General features: G+C 50.4%; 1 protein-coding gene across 1 annotated transcript in view; it reads left to right on the forward strand.

The window, feature by feature from the left end:
* Positions 1–308: 308 nt before the first annotated feature.
* The window catches only part of DPH1 (diphthamide biosynthesis 1), a 46,306-nt gene continuing 27,808 nt past the window's right edge, over positions 309–18,806 (forward strand). Inside the window, exons 1-4 of the mRNA XM_055001523.1 lie at positions 309–383; positions 3,598–3,753; positions 5,596–5,659; positions 16,131–16,252. Coding sequence (XP_054857498.1) covers positions 329–383; positions 3,598–3,753; positions 5,596–5,659; positions 16,131–16,252 — 397 coding nt within the window. The 5' untranslated portion in view covers positions 309–328. The remainder of the gene's footprint in view (positions 384–3,597; positions 3,754–5,595; positions 5,660–16,130; positions 16,253–18,806) is intronic.

The following is an 18,806-nucleotide window of genomic DNA, read 5'->3' on the forward strand; positions in this document are numbered from 1 at the left end:
TTCGCCAAGCAAGGCTGCCGGGGTGCTTAATTTCTCCAAAGAGGGCCCGGGGCTCAGACCCCGCACTGCCCAGCGTCTTGGAAGAGGGGGAGGGAAGGAAAAGCCCTTCGCGCCCACTCTTGGAAACTTATGCATAATGACGCAGGGCTAAACACGGAGCGTTTGAAACCGATGCCCGGGGAAATCCGGCTGGGGTTGAACCGTACAGGCCGGGAAGAGGCAGAACGCTCCTTCTCGATGCGCTCTGTCAGCTCCCGCTGCTGCCTGGCTCTGGCACTCGGCGCTCCTTTGGCGATGCCTTTCTCGGCTCCACGTGGGTTTTGCAGCCATGGAGGATTCTGCCACTGCGGAAGCGGGGAAAGTCGCGTCTGTTCCGGCCCCAGGTGAGTGGGACCCTCTCTGGCTTACGTTTGCGTGTCGGGAAGAGAAAGGAGCTGGCTGCAAAGGGCTTCTCCAGGGGGCTTGGGAGCTAAACTGGGTTGCTGCAGCAGCCCTGTGATGCAGGCCACTTTCTCATGGTTGCTCCCAAGAAGAGGCCTGAGGACAGGAGATTAGCGAGGTATCCAGGACTACGCATGTGAAGTGGCGTGGCAGAAGGGACCGCGACTCTTAATGCTGCAGTTGGAGGATCGCTTTTTGAGGGGAATGCTTTCCTCACTTTAAAAACTCCCTGCGAGTAGATCAAGATGCGTAGCGGTGTTGGTCTATCTGTAGCAGTAGAAAAGAGCAAGAGGAATAGAAAAGAGCAAGAGGATATGAGCAAGACTCACGAAAGCTGACAACCTACCACAAATGTTGTTAGTCTTACAGGTGCAACTGGATTCTTGCTCTTTTCTATCCCTGCAAATAGAAAACCTGCACGGGGGGGGGGAAGGGGGGGTTCTTCTTACTGTGTTTGGATATGCAAGGATGCTAATTTGCAAGGATGGTTTGATGTGAAGGATCAATCAAAGCGGGATTCTTCCCCCTTCAGGCCTGGAGTGGTGTAGTCCATTCTCCCACTTCATTCTCTTGCATGTGAACCACGACTGGTTCTGTGGCAGAGGAAGCTCTTGAGGCACAGTATCTGTATCGAAGTACAGCCTTGCAAATAAAGTCGCAGAAATTAATAGCCCAATGAACATTTTACTTACTGATTTTCCTGGCACGTCTTCACAAGCAAGGCTCCTCTCTGTTCAATTTCTAGAAGAGGTGCAGGGGCTCAGGCCTAACCCTGTGGTTTTGAAGCATGAGAGAGAGCTGGTGTTGGTAACACTTCCCCACTTGGCCCCCTGGATTGATTCGCACTTGTCCTAGACAACCAAATCAGTGGTTGTGCACATGTGCTCTAGCCTCTGGGTCATGCTGCCTTGACCATATATCTGTGAATTGGAACAATTTGTCTTCTTTTGGGGTGGTGGGATTTAGAGGATTAAAGCTTGCAGCTACATGTAATGTTTGATGCTGCAGTTGAGAGAGTCTAAGAAGACCTGGGTTCAGATCTGCACTCAGCCATGAAGAGCAGTAGGTGACTTCAGTCACAATGAAGTCCCACTGAATAAAATGTGGCTTTTGAATAGACCAACTTGGGCTTGTTCACTGTATCTCAGCCGAATCTACCTTCCAAGCTTGTTGTGATGAAATGGAAGATGGGAGCAATGTGTGTATCCTCCTGGGAGAAAGGGCAGGATAATAAAAGTGCAATGGAAATAAGCATTACTTCTTTTTAAAAACCTGTGCTGTGCTTTTGGGGTCTTGGAATAATTTGGACCTTTCATGAGGGCCATCTTGAGTTATGCTTGGGACTTCTTCTGGCCCAAATGCTCTTTCTTTCTTCCCTTGAACTACTACTGGACTTTTCTGTGGTTGTTCCACCTTGCACTCCAAATGCCAGGAGGGTTGATCGCTCTTATTCCCATTTCCTAGCTGGGGAACTGAGGCACAGAAAGGGGAGAGTGAACAACCAGGTGATTTGCCCAAGGCCGCTCGGAGCATCTGTGGCAGAGGTGGTGCTTCCCCTCCCACCTTCTCAAATACCATCTAGCTGCTCCGGCTTTGCCACGAGCCGCTCTTCGCCTCTTCTGCATGTGATGCTGTTCTGGTTGTGTCGGCCCTGACAGCTTGCTGGGCGGGCCCAGAGCTCGCCTGTTCTCCTCCGTGAGTGGGCAAAGCCGTGTGTGAGTCAGTCTTGCTTGCTTCTTGGCCTCTTCCTACGGCAGCAGCACCTGTTCACCATGGGGCATAGTCATATCGAAGCATAAATAGCCCCCACCCCAAATTTCCTCTCTCACAGCCCCCCCTCCTAAATATAACTGTTTGCCAAGTTGTGTCCTCTGGCAATGCTGCCACTTTGCTGATTCACAGATCCATGTTTGTGCTAAAGAGGTGGGGGGTGGGGGGTGGAGAAAGACCAGAATAGCAGATTGCCCTTTCAGTTGACTAAACCGTTGGTGCCCTCCTGACCTTTCTGATCCCCTCCCTGTGGGAGGATGGCGAACACCCAGTCCCAAAGGTGACTCAGCCTGTCCTAGTTGTACCCTCCTGCTGGCATGAGATCCCATCTGCCTGAAATTCTGCTTGGGGGGGGGGTGTCTTCTGCTGGCAGGGGAGACATTGACCTGCTGGTATCAAGCCTCGATTGAGGTGGGTGCTCTTTGGGAGTCTCGGTGACAAGCACCTCGAGTGAGGATTGGGGCTTTTCCTTGGCGGGGGCTCTTCCTCTGGGTTCACTCTTTCTCATCTGTGCTCCTTGTGACTCCCTCTTGCCATGATAATTTTTCTTCTCAGAGCTGAAAAAATAGGTTTTAAACAGAGGGCCAAATTAAGTTGCAACCCCACCTCTTCTTACACCCACCCCAAAGAAAAGCCACCGAGGATGTCTCTCCGGACGACTAGCCACTGCCTACTTGGTTGGGGGTAAACCAGGGCAGGGCTTCCAGCTTCTGCTTGGCCCTTTACCTGAGGCTTCTTAGGGCCAAGCTATACATGATGAATGACACTTGAACGGCAAGTGGATTGAGTGGAGGGCAAGTGAACAGGGAGAAATACACTTGCTGTTCAAGTGTCATTCGTCATGTGTAGCTTGGCCCTTAGAACTCTGGGACTTGCCCCTGGAGTCCTGCCTGTCTGCTCTCTCTGTCTGCAAAATGGGTTTGTCGGGAGTTCTTCTGTGGCGACAGCAAAGGAAGCAGAAGTCTCGACTATTCATTTTTTTTAAAAAAGGATTGGAAAAGTTCACGATTGGGGTAGCAACTCCAAGCACAGGGTGGACAGTCCTATGTTTTTTCACGGTTCAGCTTCCTCTGGGTGAGACGTGGAGCCTCTGTGGCTCATTGCCTGGGATTTTGAGACTCGAGAGACTGGCAGTCAAGCCGCCCTGCTGGACTTCTCTGCACAGTATTCAGGGGAGCACCTGCAAGGTTCCCCTCTTTTTCCCAGCTGAGGCTTTGTCTATACTTCTTGGGTCAAAGAATGTAGTTAGAAACAGGAGGGCCCCTTTGACTGTGTCCAGCCTGCCTCTCCCTTTCCAGTGGTTGGCTGTGAGGGTAGGGAGAGAGAGCAGGAAAGGGTGTGGTCCACTTGGACTTGATCCACAGCACTGCTCTTCTTCTCTTGCAGCTCGCCAGGCCCGACGACGCCAAGTAGCTCACCAGATCCCCCAAGAGATCCTGTCAGACCCAGAACTCCAGGCAGCTGTGAAAGCCCTTCCTTCAAACTACAACTTTGAGATCTACAAGACTGTGTGGCGAATCCGGCAGGCCCAGGCGAAACGGGGTGAGCTCCTTGGCTGCAGGGCAGTTGAGGCTGTTGGCATGGATGGAGGTTTCTTCTTCCAGCCTTTGTTGGCTGGCTTGGAGCCACTGAGGATGTATGTGCCCTGAGACGCTGTAGCATAGTGGTTAAGTCATTGGCCTGCAATTCAGCACTTTGCTGGTTCGAATCCCTCTACTGCCATGAACCTTGTGTAAGCCACTCTTCTCAGCACCGGCTCCCTATCTGTATTGTGGGGATAATAATAACACTCACTCTGTTCTCTGCTCTGAGTAGGGCAATAATTTGTCTAAAAGAGCAGTATATAAGCACAATTATTATTATTATTATTATTACTACTACTACTACTACTACTACTACTACTATTATTATTATTATCATCATCACCCCTCTCTGTGAACAGCTTGGAAGGGGTGTATGAGCTTGTCTACTACTCTTTGAGCCATCCTGGCTGGTCACATTGGCTCTATTATGTTTGTGTAGGGAATCCCAATTCCAGAGGCAGGGGGTTTGTAGCTGTGAATGAGTGTGTTGGGGGGCGCAGGGTTGTAGCTATGTGGTGCTGGGAGTGACTCATGCAACCATTGCAGACTGATGCCGGCCGTGCCAAGATGGATCTGCCCAGTGATTGGTCTGTCCATTAGGATGGCAATAGCACTGGATGGGGGGGCGGGGGGCGGGAGAGACAGAGTTCCATTGACTCATCAGCTGGAGCTCCACTGGCTGCCAAGAGGTGCCACTCAAGATCAGCTGACCATTCCTGTGTTCCATCGTTCCTTTCGCAGGGAGATCAGAAAGACGGGGCTCCGTGGTTTTGGGGGAGGTGGAGGCAGCTCTGAGCATCCTCCCTGGTTGGGTCTGAACATTATGGATTTCAACCATAGAAAAGAGTTACAGAAAATAGCCAGACCGACAAGGAGAAATCCCATCGTAACCTAGAATCTTTGATTGTACGTAAGAATATTCATTTTCGTTTATTCAGTTTTGCATATTCTTTTGATTTGAACTTCAGTAGTTAGTCGGTTAGGGTGGGATTTCTCCTTGTTGGTCTCGTTATGCATTTCAGGCAGGCCTTACTAAAGGCTGAGGCTGCCTACAGGAGCAGGTCTAAAACAGTAAAATAAATGGGGAAAGCCCAAGCCCGTTCAGGTTGGTGAGGTCAAAGGCAGGGGCTTCTTCGGCCCAATTAACAACTCAGATTCCAAAAGCTCGCCACATGCAGAGTTGCTGGATGTCATGTTCACACTGGTTTGGGATGGTGGCCTGCTGCTGAATCTGGTGTGTCTGTGCGATTTTAATTTGTGCCAGCAGATTGGAACGTTTTGGGGAGGCGGCCCAGTGTCGAAGTACCTCTCCTGTCCCTGGGAGAACAAGCACAGGGCTTGTTCTGAGGGCTTAACCCTCCACTGTCCTCTTTCCTGCTGTGTTTCTACCATGGGAATGAGCATCCCCGTGTGCCAGCATCACCAATGCTCCTCCTAGTCCAACTCAGGCCAGGGTCCATGGGTTAAATTTAAGCCAAAAGTTTGGAAGCTCTGGCAGGCCTTGAGGTCAGATGGCCCAGTCCCAGATCCATTGAGGTGAGGCTGTGAATGCAAAGACATGTGCATATGCCCAGAAACGTTCTTGAAGTCACAAATGCCAGAGTGAGATGTATTGTGAAAAATAGTTCTTTGAGGTCAACAAAGTAAAGAAGGATGTTTTGGGATCTCAGCTTGCAAAGCCTAGTTCCATGGGAGAGTGTCTTGGCTCAGGTCTTGGGGGGCCTGAATGTGGCCCAAGGCTTGTGCATGAACAAGGTTGTGTCCTCCTGATGTGGTCTCTCTCTCTCTCTCTCTGTCTCAGTGGCGCTGCAGATGCCTGAAGGCCTCCTCCTGTTTGCTTGTACCCTTGCTGACATCATTAAGAGGTAAGAGGGGAAGGGAGGGTGGGATTTTCTCAGGTGCCCCGTGCTGGCTTGGATGGGGTGGAGCCGAGCACAGCATGCGTGGGAGAGAGAGAGAGATGCTGGGATTCACACGCTTGGTGCAGCTTTTCTTTCTGCGAAGCCCGAGGTGTCAGAACTTATGCGGCGTGGAGCAGAGCTGCTGAAAAAGGCAGCTCTTCCCCACTCAAGTGATTTCAGTGTGTGGGAAGCTGAAGGCAGGGATGACCGATTGGAGGGCATCTCGAAGGAGCAGCAACTGAATCTGGGTTGCCCGGCCGAGGGAGTCACAGCTCTCTCAGCTCTGCTGCCTGAAGTAATGGGAGGACTGAGGCCATCAGCTGCTTCTGCATTAGGTCAAAAATGGAACAAGTTTATCAAATCAGTGCTTGTGAGTGTAGGACTGGTGGGCAGCCGGGGCTGCCCTTGGGCGGGAGCTGCACTGGGGGTCCTGGATCGGGCCTGACCTCTGCAGAGCGTTTCTCCGGCTGAGGTCTTGGCTGTCTTGGCTGAGGTCTTGGGGCCTGAATGTGGCTCAAGGCTTGTGCGTGAACAAGTTTGTGTCTTCCTGATGTGGTCTGTCTCTGTCAATTAGGCCAACGCCTAATTGAGGAGGCAGATGCTATTGACTGCACTCAGCCCAAGGCCTGTAAAAGGGTGGGGAGGTGGTGGCAGGCCATGCTGGGAAAGGGGCCTCTGATGCTGCCCCCTTTGTGGCCAGAGGAGCAAATGGCTTGGCAAAGCCCCTCTGCAGCCTTTCTGGCTGTCCCTGTTCCTTTAAGAGCAGCCGCCTCTTTCCCAGCATGGGGTCTCTTTTAAGTCTCTGACTTCAAAGGCAGCTGATTATGGCGATCCTTTTATCTGACTGAAACCTGAAGCGTGACTTCCTCCTGCGGAAGCAGCTGGTTCTTATCCTCCCTGCCCTATCCTCAGTTGTTGCCAAGGCAAAGGAAGGAGGGGGTGGTGTGGCCGGGTTGTGCCACGTGCCAGCCGTGCCGTTGACTTCTTGGACCCCCCCCCTCCCCTTGTGACTTGCAGATGTGTGATTTACAATACAAGCCCCTGTACTTCTTGTATCCTCAAAGACTAAGGGCTAGAGGTATTATCCGTGCCTCACAGCCCCGAAATGCCTTTCTAAACACGTATGGCTAAATGGGACCACCATGTTCAAAGGCAGTCTACCTCTTAGTATCAGATGCCGGGGATGCAACCAAAGGAAATCCATTAAGCCCATCCCGTTTGGCCCCCTCACTGGCCAGTCAGCACATTGATATCTCTTTACAATTACAAAATATTACTTGCGCCAATTTTTCAGAATCTTAGATGTCAAAAAGAAAATGTTTTGTGAATTATGCTGTTCAATTCTCTAATTTGTCCCAAGGATGGGAAATTTCTCTGTAGAGCAAATTTTTAATTCTTCATGAAAGCTTTTAATCATTGCACAGTGTGCTTAATGTTCCACCTGGATCAGAGATTAGCTCTTCTCCCGAGCTCCTTCATGAGTGAGTTCAGACTTTGCATGCACAAGACCCTAGACTCAGGCCCTGGTATCTCCAATTTTTAAAAAATTCCCAAGGAGCCAGGCTGAGGAGGGTCTGTCCCTGCCTGAGTGCCTGGAGAGTTGCTGGTGGTCAGCCAATGGAAGGAAAGCAACCTTGGAGGAATTCCTTTGCTACTCCAGGACCCTCTGTGCCCGGGCCTTGCAAGAAGTGCCACTGAATGGGCAGAGTTTCTTTGCCCACTGGCAACTTGCTAAGCTCTGACTGCTCAGACCTCGGAGGGCCTGAAGTCACACCCAGGAGCCTAGAAAAAGAGCTCACTCTTTGGGGGCTGGCACCTCTGGAATGGATGTCCTTGTTTTGCTTTGCTTTGTTTAACCATAGGAAGTAAATAAATATTGAAATATTTAACCCCACAAAGCTTCTCTGCGCAAACACAAGTTTGGTTTGCAGAGAGACAGAAGCGTTAGGATGGCTTTCATGTGGTGTGTGTGTTCTAGGCTTAAAACAAATTTGTTGTTGACAGTGAAAGCAAACATTACAGGCACTTTTAAATATTTATTCTTTTACAAAAAAACCAACAACCCCAAATGTCCCGGTCATCCCTTCCAAGCCCCTAGATGTTTAGGATGAATTGGCGTCAGAACGCTGGTCCACCAGAGTTTGTCATCATGTCTGCTCAAACAGTGGCTCTCCGGGGTCTTCCATGTCACCTTCTCCCGAGTCCTTTTTAACTAGAGATGGCAGGAATTGAACCTGGGACCTTTTGCATCCTGAGCAGAAGCTCTGCCACTAAGCCATGCCCTCTCCCCAAGATCTCAGGGGAATTCTTCTCCTTGAACTGTGATTTGTCCCCCAAAGAGTGTCAGGTGATGCCTCCCAGATCACACCAATGATTGACCTGCTCTAGCATCCTCTTGCCCACAGTGGCCAGCCCAAATGCCCCTGAAGGCCTCCAAGCAGAGCACAAACGCCAAAGCTTTCCTTCCCCTCACCTGAGATCCAATTTCATTTTCTCTGGATGTGCAGGTTCAGTTTAGCTCTCATGGCTAAGAACTGTTGACAGACCTGTTGTTAGATTTTTGTTAGACCTGTTGTTAGATTTTTGGGGTGCAACCTGGGGACGGTTGGGTTTGGGAGAGGAGAAAGCTCAGCAGGATATAATACCATAGATTCCACCCTCCAAAGCAGCTACTTTCTCCAGGGGAAGAGATCTCTATGGCCTGAAAATCAGTTGTAATTTCAGGAGATCGCCAGCCACCACCTGAAGGCTGGCAACCCTACCTGTAATCAATGATTTTTGGGGTGGTGTTTTTAACTTCAATTTTATTTGGGAAAATGGTTTGTTTTACAAAAAAAAACCCTCCTCAAAAAAAGGATAGGGAAACACACGGTCATCCTAAATAAAGTCATTGTAACAGGAATGCTGCAAAGATGGTGAAATAGTAAAGAGTCCAGTAGCACCTTTAAGACTAACCAACTGTATTGTAGCATAAGCTTTCGAGAGCCACAGCTCCCTTCGTCAGATGCAACTTTATTGTAGCATAAGTTTTCAAGAGCCACAGCTCTCTTCGTCAGATGCCTCGACGAAGCTGTGGATCCCGAAAGCTTATGCTACAATAAAGTTGGTTAGTCTTAAAGGTGTTCCTGGACTCTTTACTATTTTGCTGCTACAGACTAACACGGCTAACTCTTCTGCAAAGACAGTGTTGTTTTCATTTGGAAGAAGGGCAGCGATGCAAAGGAAAGAGCCTGCATATGCCCAAATCAATTCCCACCCACCCACAGGGGCACAGTTAAGATCCTTACAGATCATGGAATAGACGACGGCCCTCATTATATTCTGTATCAATGAATTCCGAAGGGTTAATGAAGGATTGTGCAAAGGGCTTCCTTTGGTTCTGCCCTGAATCTCCCCTGAATCTACTGCATTGGGTGAAGTTTTAGTATTATGGGAGAAGGAAGTTGACTTTGTCTACCATACGCATTGTTTTATAAACCTCTGTCATGCTGCTTTCGTTCCCTGCATGTGGGGTGAGTTAGGAGCTGGTTGGGCCGTAGCTGAAAGGGCTGTTCTGTGCTGCTGGGCAGCATCGGCTCTTCCCTTCCGACAGCCAGCGTGGTGATTACCATGCAGAGAAGCATCGTGGGCCTGCCGTCTAAACTGCATCCCCTCCCGTGCTGCTGCTGTGTTTAATATTCAAGACTGCTCTGGAGTCGGCTCCGAATGAAATATTTAGACCTTAAGTGAGGTGGGTGTGGAGGTCACGGCCAGGCTGGGGGCAGCGGGCACCTGCTTTAGGAATGCCAGAGCATGCCCAAAGGGCCAGGTTGGCACTCAGTGCTGCTTGCTTGGATCCTGGCTTATTCAGCTGCTGTTGCTGCCGCTGCCTCCTTGTGGTGGGGCTGGGTGGGTGGGAGGAATTCTCCCCTCTGCTGTTGCGCAGCTCGTGTACGTGTGCAGGTTTGAAGAGTGTAGCCGAGCAGGGCATAGGCTTTCCTGTTCTCTCCTCTGCAGGGTGGGCAGCCAAGAGTTAAGTGGCAAAGCATACAGACTGGTGCTCCTTGGCAGGGTAGGCACGTATCTAGTCTGCCAAAGTGTGGAACACGCAGCTCTGGCAGGAACTTTAAAGGCCCCCCAAACAAGCCAGGACAGGGCAGTCACAGAGGTCAAAGGGAGTACTGATGCCCGGTACAGGTCTTGGTGTCAACGTGTGCTTGCTGGGGGAGCTGGGAATGTTGGGGAGCCCGCCCCCCCCCACGGCTTCTGCTTGACTACTTCATGTGAACAGCTTGTCCACCGTCGCCTTCCCCTTCTCTAGTATGGGAGGGATTGCGCCTCCTGTGCCTTCAATAGGTCTGGTTTTCCTTTTCCAGAAGGAAAAGTGAGGCTCTGTGGCCGGAGAAAGGAGGAGGGCAGAGCAAGGCTCTACTTTCTTCTCCAAGGGAAGGTCTCTTATCACCGGATTTCTACCATGGTCCCTGGTTTCTTGCCTGCTGGCCGTGGGTCCTTGGCTCCGGGATGTTGTTTGGGGGTGTTTGCTGTAGTTTTACACATAGCCGTGAATGTTGTTAAGAGAGAGAAAAGGCTTTGATTGGATGGAGTCTGCAGTTGTGGAGGAGGTAGAACTGAATGGAGGTTGTGGAAGGCTGCCAGCAGAAGGGATGCTGTGTAGCTTTGGTCCTGGAGGGATAGTCACGAGGGCCCCACCAATGAAAGTATCGGTGCTCAGCTCTCTCCCCCTGCTAGGACAGGGGGAGACTGGAAGTCTAGCATCCTTTCTAGTCTGGTGTGTAACCACAAATAGCCCAACTGCAGAGTTACAGGAGAAGGAGCATCTCCCTCCGCAATCCATTTGCTGAGAAATTGCAAGCTCCTTATTCTAATTACACGCAGCCCTATTCTCTCTCTCCAGTCCCACCCCCACCTAATGAGGTTAGAGCTTGCAGAGGCAGCATTCTGTGCTGGCTGCTTGTGTGTGTGTGTGGGGGGGGTCATACAAAAAGGCTTCTTGGAGGTGCTTCAGCTGATTTCCTGGATTGGACCCCAAAAGGTCTGGTCAATCACATATGAACCTGCCTTATACTGAATCAGACCATCGGTCCATCGAGGTCAGTATTGCCCGCTCAGACTGGCAGCTGCTCTCCAGGATCTCCAGTGGGAGGTCTTTCACATTGCCCATTTCCTGGTCTTTTTTTGTAACTGGAAATGCCGGGGATTGAACATGGGGTCTTCTGCATGCAAAGCAGAGGCTCTTCCACTGAGCCACAGCCCCTCCCCTAGCATCCAGTTCTCCAGCAGGGGCTTCTGAGAAGACCAGAAGCCGGACAGGAAGGCATGATTTGTCTGCAGAGATAGACGGCAGTGGAGACAGGGGGCCTTTCTCTCCAGCCTTTCCTTCCAGTCCTGAGGAAGGGAGTTAAGAATGGGAAACAGCCAGAGCCCAGAATATTTAAAAAAGTGCTTTTAGCACAACCGAAACTTTGAACCAAGGTTACCTGAATTCTCTGCTGTGTGTGTGTGTGTGTGTGTGTGTAAATTATGCAAAACAAGCACAATTGCATACATTTGCTTATTCTGCATAATCTGTTCTAATGCTCATGAGGCAATGCAAGAAACTCGTTCCTTCTTTTCCTTCCTGTGGGAATTCAAGTTAGTCTGCCTCTGGCATCTGAAAGGCTACCAGAAATTGCCAGGGCACCTTCAGGACTAGCGTCTTTTTAAAAACAAACAAAACTAATGGGTTGGATCCAGACTAAACTGGCACTTTCCACTGACTTCCTGCTGAAGATTCCCTGCTCTGTCATTCCTCATGATCTGCTTTCCTCCCAGAGGGAAAGTTCCACCACCTTTGGAAATGTTAGTCTGGATCCAACCCAGTGTTTTTAAGGTGCTGGATTTCTCGCCCGGTATCAAACATTCTTACTTTCTGAGCTTGAATATAGTCCGTCCTGAGAAGAGCCTTGCTGGCCTGAAATTCTAGCATCGCCTGCTTACGCAGATTGGTTTGAGCCCTGGGCTCCTGTTTGCTTCTTTCCTTTTTGCCAGTCTGGCTAAACTCTCCCCCCTTTTCTCCCGAGACATTCTGTCTTTTGCTGCTGCCCGGAAGCCCTGCTCCAGCCTCTGAATGCGGCTTTCTGGGCCCTCTGCACATGTACATGTTCTTTGTTAATACATTCCAGTGTTCTGGGTCCAAGTTCTGCCTCGGAAGGGCAGTTTGAGGCTGAGCTCTACCAAAACTAAGCCTCCCAGATTAGCTTTTTCCCTTTTCTATTTGCTTTGGCCTGTCAGCATTGAGCATGCCTTTGTGTTTCCTTGTTGAGCCTCTGAATCCGGTACACACATCCCAGGAATGGCTGCATGTGCAGGACAGAAGGAAGTAGCCCCCTTTGTTACCTGCATGCAGATAACCCTCTTCTCTCCCTCTCCTTTGGGCGCCCACTCTGTGCCCTGCTAACCCTGGATGGGGGAGGGGGGCTGTTAGCAGAATGGTACCTCCAGGCCTTTTTTAATCCAAGCGATCTGCGTATCTTGTGACATTATTGGGAGAAGGCTGATAAGCCACTTCCCTGTACCATGATTTTTGTTCACGTTATTTATTTTTTTATTTCATTTATAGTCCATCTTTCTCCCGGAGACCCGAGGTGGATTACACAGTCTTAGTCAATGCAGTTGCTAAGATGAGACATCTAATAAGTAATGCGATTGGAGTAGGCTTACAGAAATTTGAAAACAAGCCAAAAGTATTAGACATGATATGTTAAACAATGCAGAAAATGGTATTACATAAGTTGAAGACAATGCAGTAGGAACAGGATGATGCATTCAGCAAATGGATAATACATTTTGTGCACAGAGGGTATAGTCTACAGTCCATTCCTTCTATTAAAACACCTTCCTGAATCATTCCGTTATAATATAAACCTATTACCTTAATAAAACTGTCCTCTTGGCCAATTCTGTTTTACATCGCGTATGGAATGACAGAAGCGCAGGAGCCTTCCTGATCTCAGGCAGGTGGTTTCACGAAGTGGGGGCCACAACAGAAGAGGCACGTACATGGGTGGCTGTTGGTCTTGGGGAACAGGCGATGGCTCAGTGGCAGGGCATCTGTTTGGCATACAGCTTCAATCCCCAGCATCTCCAGTTTAGAATCAGATGGTAGGCAGTGTGAAAGACCTTGGCCAGAGACCCTGGAGAGCTGCTACCAGTCAGAGCAGGCAATGCTAAGCTACGTAGAGGAAGGAGGAGTGGGCATGGCTCAGCGGGATGCAGAAGGTCCCAGGTTCAATCCCAGGCACCTCCAGGAAGGATCAGGTTGTGGGTGATGTGAAAGTCTTCTGCCAGAGACCCCGGGGAGCTGCTGCCGCTCAGAGCAGGCAATTCTGACCTTCATGTACCAATGGCCTGATTCAGCCCAAGGCAGCTTCCTGTGTTCGTATGATCACAGCGTGGCACCCACAGAAGGTCCTATTCAGATGAGTGAAGCTGTCATGGCCGAGCATAGCGGAGAGGCAGTCTTGCTCACAGGAGGACCCAAGGCCATGCAGGCCTTTGAAAGGGATAACCAACCTCTTGAATGAAGCATCCCTCTTCCCCGCACCTCTAGTGGCAATTTAGCAGATGGAGCAAATGAGAGGCTCGGCTGCAGGGGGCAGGAGAAGTCAGGCAGGGTCCTTTTGCTGGGTGAGAGCTCTGGGCAGCATCCAGTTCTTGTGCTGAGGGGAGGCGCTTGTGGCAAGAGCATTGCATGTGCTCCACCCTGGCATTTATTTCTAAAAAAATCTGGGCTTCCTTTCTTGCCATGTTGCCGCAGGCAATTTTCAAGCCTCTCTCTTTTTTTTAATGGACACCTACTTGGAGAGAGTCTCATTGAGCCAACCAGTTGTTGAAAAATGATGCAAGACGTATCGGGGTTCATTCCTTCTTTTGTGACCAGCGTTCTCCCCTTGGGGTAAAAAAAATGAGCGTTTGGAGCGTAAATGAGGAATGAACTCAGGGGGTGGGGGGGTTGCTTCATCTATCGACAGTCAGGTAATAGGAAGAAAGCCGGAGGAAGCGCTCCTGCGCAGATGCTGTTGGAATAAATGGAGCTGTGGAGGAGTGCGAGCCATTCTCGGGAGCAGTTCCTCGTAGTTTTGTGAGGCAAGGACAGACCTGGCTTTCCCTTGGGCTACACAACTGCATTGGGGCATCTCAGTGAATAATGGCATAGGCACGAATTCCGAGCACACAGCTAGGAGAAACCAGCTGGATTTGTCAGCCACGGGTGATGTAGATCACTGCCCCACCGCACTGCAAAGCTTGCACTTTTATTTTCTTAAATTCTACTTTGGGGAATGTTTGCCCTGGATTTAGAAATCCATAGTTCAAACCCAGCTCTGCCATTGCCTCTCTTCGCGACCTTGGGCTCGAGCTCCTTCACTCAAGCTTCGTTTTCCCTCTCTGTAAAAACTGTTGTTGTGTGCAGGAGAATTGCAAATGTTGCAGAGCGCTTTGTAGTTTAAAAAGGGCAGCTGTAAATATTGGGAGGCCTGAGTTTCTGTTCTCAGGCACTTGGGGACTTCATTCAGGGGCTTGTGGTTTGTGGCTAGGAGCTGCTGAGAGCTACGTCTGTCGGAGCCCTCTTTGGATACAGGACGGAGGATGGCATCAGATTGGGCAGACCTGCTCCCAGTGCTCGGTGGCTCACTTGCCCTAGGCTACGTAACAAAGAGATTGCTTACCCTTGAACCCTTGTGCATAGGGTTGGCAACTCTGTCTTAGGAAATTCCTGAAGATTTGGAGCAGTGCCTGGGGAAGGCGTTCAATGGGGACATGATACTATAGAGTCCATGCTCCAAAGCCTTCATTTCTTCCAGGGGAACCAGTCTCTGTAGCCTGGAGATGAGTTGCAATTATGGCAGAATTCCAGTCTCCACCTGGAGATTGGCATCCCTATTTGTTCCTGTTGATGGGGGGTTTTTTCTTGAATAATCTGAGCTGAGATGGAAATTTTTCCAATGCCCTAAATAGAATGTGATCCGATTTAGCAAGTTTACTTCGATGTATTTAGTAAACAAAAATGAACCTTGTATGAATGTCCCAGTAGCAACAAATACTAGAACTGAATAGGGGGGAAAAACCAAACGAGTGTTGCTTAAATGTTATATTCAAAACACGATGTGGAAATTATTCTATTGGAATAATGCTTATAACAGTTAAAGACACCTCCTTTGCAATATTTAAATTTAAGGGGGAAAGGCAGTGAAAACTGTTTGCAAAGAGGTAGCTGTGTCAGTTCTATTGTAGCAAAATAAAACAAAAGTCCAGTGGCAACGAGAACTGTTGAATAGTTGCAGCATACCCAAAGAGCGGTGCATGGTAGGCCATTGACGTGGGTGTCTTTCATCTATTTCAGCAGAATTGATCTCATCTACGGAATTCACTGGGGCGCCTCGTCATCTGCCTTGCTTGTTAGTTCCATATCAGGCTCGGGACTGCAACATCCCTTCCACCATGCGAGAGGAAACATATAAATAAGAAATTTAAGTTTGGTTTTGATTTGACTTGCACAAATCAATAAAACGTACAAGCATTCTCTCCATTTCTAGGGGTAATTGCCTGAAAAACATAAATTACAACTTTGAAACTCCCAAGCTTGCCTCTTATTGGCACGCTTTCATTGTTGTTAATTTCATGAAATAACGACCTTTTTAGAAATAAGACATTTGGGAAAGTGTTCCACCCCCAAATCTTTCCTTGTCCCTTCTCCAGCTCCATCCACTGCCAGCAGGAGCCCTGAGCTCCAAAAGGTACCCTTTGACCTTGGTCCAGCCTGGTCCAGGGGAGTCGAGTCTTCAGTGGCCGTATCTCCTGGTTGTCATTCTTTCTTCCCCGTGCCATGGAAGAATAGGGAGTGAGTGTTCAGTGGGGCTTCTGGCTGGGGCTGGGGCTGGGCCTTCCATGCTGCAGAAGAAGCAGAACGTGCTCCTTGCCATGTGCCGGCAATGTATTCTGTGGAGTGCGTAATCCCCTGAATGGCAAATGTCTTCCCCCAATTGAAGGTGGCAGGTTAGCATCCTCCAATTTGATGATCCGGCCAGGACTTGGACTAGGGCTGGCTGCTTGGCCTGGGGGAAGACATTTGCCCATTAACTCAGGAGGACGACTTCTTCCTCCCCCTGTTCCCCCACCCAAATGTTCTGGGGTCTCTGTTCAATCCCCCACCCAAACATCCTGGGAGGCAGATGCTCTTGCTTGTTCCTGTCTTTTCATTTAGGGAAATAAAGCTGGATGCGCCAGGCAGTGTGGGGCAGGGAAGGGGCTTGAAGGCAGGCTTCTTGGATCCAGCCACGTGGGTGTCCACGTGGCCCCAGCACCATCTTTGCTGCCATGAGGCTGAGTGGAAAGACTGGAAAAGGAGGCCGGCTGGCCCCAGGACTCGCTGAGCACCCTTCCTCCCCTTCTCTTGCAGGTTCACTGGAGCAGAAGCTGTTGTGATGGGCGATGTGACCTATGGAGCCTGTTGCGTGGATGACTTTACAGCCCGGGCGTTGGGAGCTGACTTCCTGGTGCACTACGGCCACAGCTGTCTGGGTACGTGGCCCGGGCTGGCCTCTGCCCGGCATTCAGATTGTGCCTCTTTCTCTACCTGCCCCCATAGCAATAGCTTCTGTTCTGTACTTTGGCAGAGTATGGGACTGCTGCCCCTTTTGCCTGCTGCAGTACATGGGCAGCCCTTGCCTGTGTCTTGGTTTAGTTGGGCCACTGAGTGGGGGGACGGAAGCAGCAGCTCAGTGCCGGTTCTGGGACCCCAGAGGAGCTGAGAGACCACTCCCCACCCCACACCGGAGTGCTGCTTTTCTGGCACAGTGATCTGTAGGGTCACAGGCAGCCTGAGTTAAGGGCTCTCAGATCTGAAGGCAGCCTGAGCATTACTATAGCCAGGTCTGCTGGCCTGGCTGCTTGTGCCTGAGGGGGCTACAGACCTCAGCTGTTGGAGCCACTAGTGCTGCCCACGTGGTGCGTGTTTATTTAAAGGAGCTGTGAAACTGGGATGGGGGGGCGGGTTATGCCAGAGAAGGGTTAACCCTGGCTTGTTTTGTATGTTTGCATTTGAACGGGAACAGTCCCTGTGTAGTTCTGCTGCTGTCTTACGCGCAACTTGAAAAAGCCGAAAAGCTTTCACGTTGGAGCAAAAAGTTATTTTTAAGTCCTTCGCAGGGGAGTTTTTTTAGCCAGACGTTTTGCAAACAAATTGGGATGGTCCGCTCAGAAATGAAGGCATGAATTAGCCCCTCTACACACGCACGGAAATCTATGGGGAGTCTAAAGTGACGGCTCAGAGAGAGGGGGGGAAGGGAACGTGACAAGGCTGCCTTACCAATCTGAACACGTGTAAGCTCTAAAACCAATGGTTCTAAAATCCTTCTTGAGAGATGCTCGTGCAAGACTGCAGTCCTGCCTTCGCTTACTTAGGAGCAAGCCCGCGGTGCCAAGGATCCTGTTCGAAGACACTTTAAAAGCATCGGGGGTTTGCCGAATGGTTTTTGGCAGTGCTGGGTGTACTTTGCCTCCCCGCAGAACCACCCCATGAGAATCTCACATCTGGCACAGTGCAGAATTCTGTCAATCATCTTGGATTCAGCATCAGTTCTCCTCCCACCCGTCTATCAGCTCTCTGCTAACCAATCCTGACCATTGGTTTTGTTCAAGCCTCTTTGCTTGGGCTGCATCCAAACCAGGTGCGGCCTCTCAACCCCCTCCTTCGCTACAGCATGTACATTGCAGGGCAGCAGAGAGAAGCCAAGAGAGAGACACCTTTTGCATGCTTGTCTTATCAAAATGGCATGACTTGCAAGACCCAAGAGTAAGACCCTTAGACCCTTGAGATCAACCTGAAATGCCCCAACCTCCCAGTAAAGGGTTGGTGGTTCTCATGCTAAGGCCTAAGCGAGTCTCCAAGGGGAGACAACAAGTAGGGACTCTTGGTGATGTATAGATATATAAATTGATCTGTGATGTTGTGCATGCTTGCACTTTCTCTGTTTGAATTCTGTGAGCACTGGCTTCACACTTTGCTTTTATGGGGCGGCTGTGGGGTTGGGTTCTGACTTCCTCTCTCTCTCTCTGCCTCCCCTTCCTAGAGGTGGAGAGGTTTTCCAGAGTCTTGTGAAGATGGGTTTGGAGGGGAAGGGCAGGGGGTTGCGCTGTGGCAGGCACGGTTGCTGAGTGTGAGGAGGAGGCCTCATAGAGCAGGGAGGGAGGGAAGGAAGGAAGGAAACGGTTACTGGCTCCCTAGGCGGAACGGGTACTCTGGATTCTGTTGCCATGGAAACTGCTCTGCTGTCCCAGATGCTGCTAACTTTGAAGTCCACCCAGGATGGAATGGGCTCAAAATAACAAGGAAGGGAGGAGGGGAGGAGGAAGAAAAAGGCCGCGTTGGCTTTTAAGGTGGATCTGCAGGGGGAGGGCTTGCATCTCTGCCAGCCTGTCTTCTTGGAGCATCACCTGGGTGGGAGACTGCAGGGGAGAGGGGAGGGGACGCAGGAAGGAGGGGAGAGGATTGGACAGGTGAGGGAAGCTGCAGGGATCTCAGCGCAAGGATGTAAGAGGAGCCCTTTCTTGCCCATCTTTTCCGGAGGAATGAGCTGGTGGCACAGTCTTTGGAAGGGGCTGGCAGAGGGCAGCTTGTGTTATCCACACACACACCCCGCCATGAATTTCCAGTGTAGCCTGGTGGGAGGAGTGACTTGATTTGCTGAGCCCCTCGCTGGAGTATCAGGTTGAAGCACAGCCTCCTCTTGTGGCTGCAGCGCAGAGCTGCCAGTCTGCAACCTGCTGCTTTGTCAACGAGGGGCAGGGTGCGGAGGAGGAGGGGACCAGCGAGGTGACCTTCCCCACGGCAGCAGTCCTTGAGTGCCTGCACTGCAGGGGTGCTGCACTCACGGCAACATCCAGTTCAACGCAGGGCTCTTTTATTGATGCAGCTCTCTGGCTGGGGATCAGAGTCGTCCCAGTTAAGCACGCCAGAATTGCTCAGAATCTGCGTCTGTAAACAGTGCGCAGTTTGATCCGCATACATTATAATTGTAGGGTGTCTTTTAAAAAAACAATTTCAGAGGATTCCAGGTGTCAGAGTGGGTCAAAG

The sequence above is a fragment of the Eublepharis macularius genome, chromosome 17 (assembly GCF_028583425.1).
Source record: "Eublepharis macularius isolate TG4126 chromosome 17, MPM_Emac_v1.0, whole genome shotgun sequence".
NCBI lineage: Eukaryota > Metazoa > Chordata > Lepidosauria > Squamata > Eublepharidae > Eublepharis > Eublepharis macularius.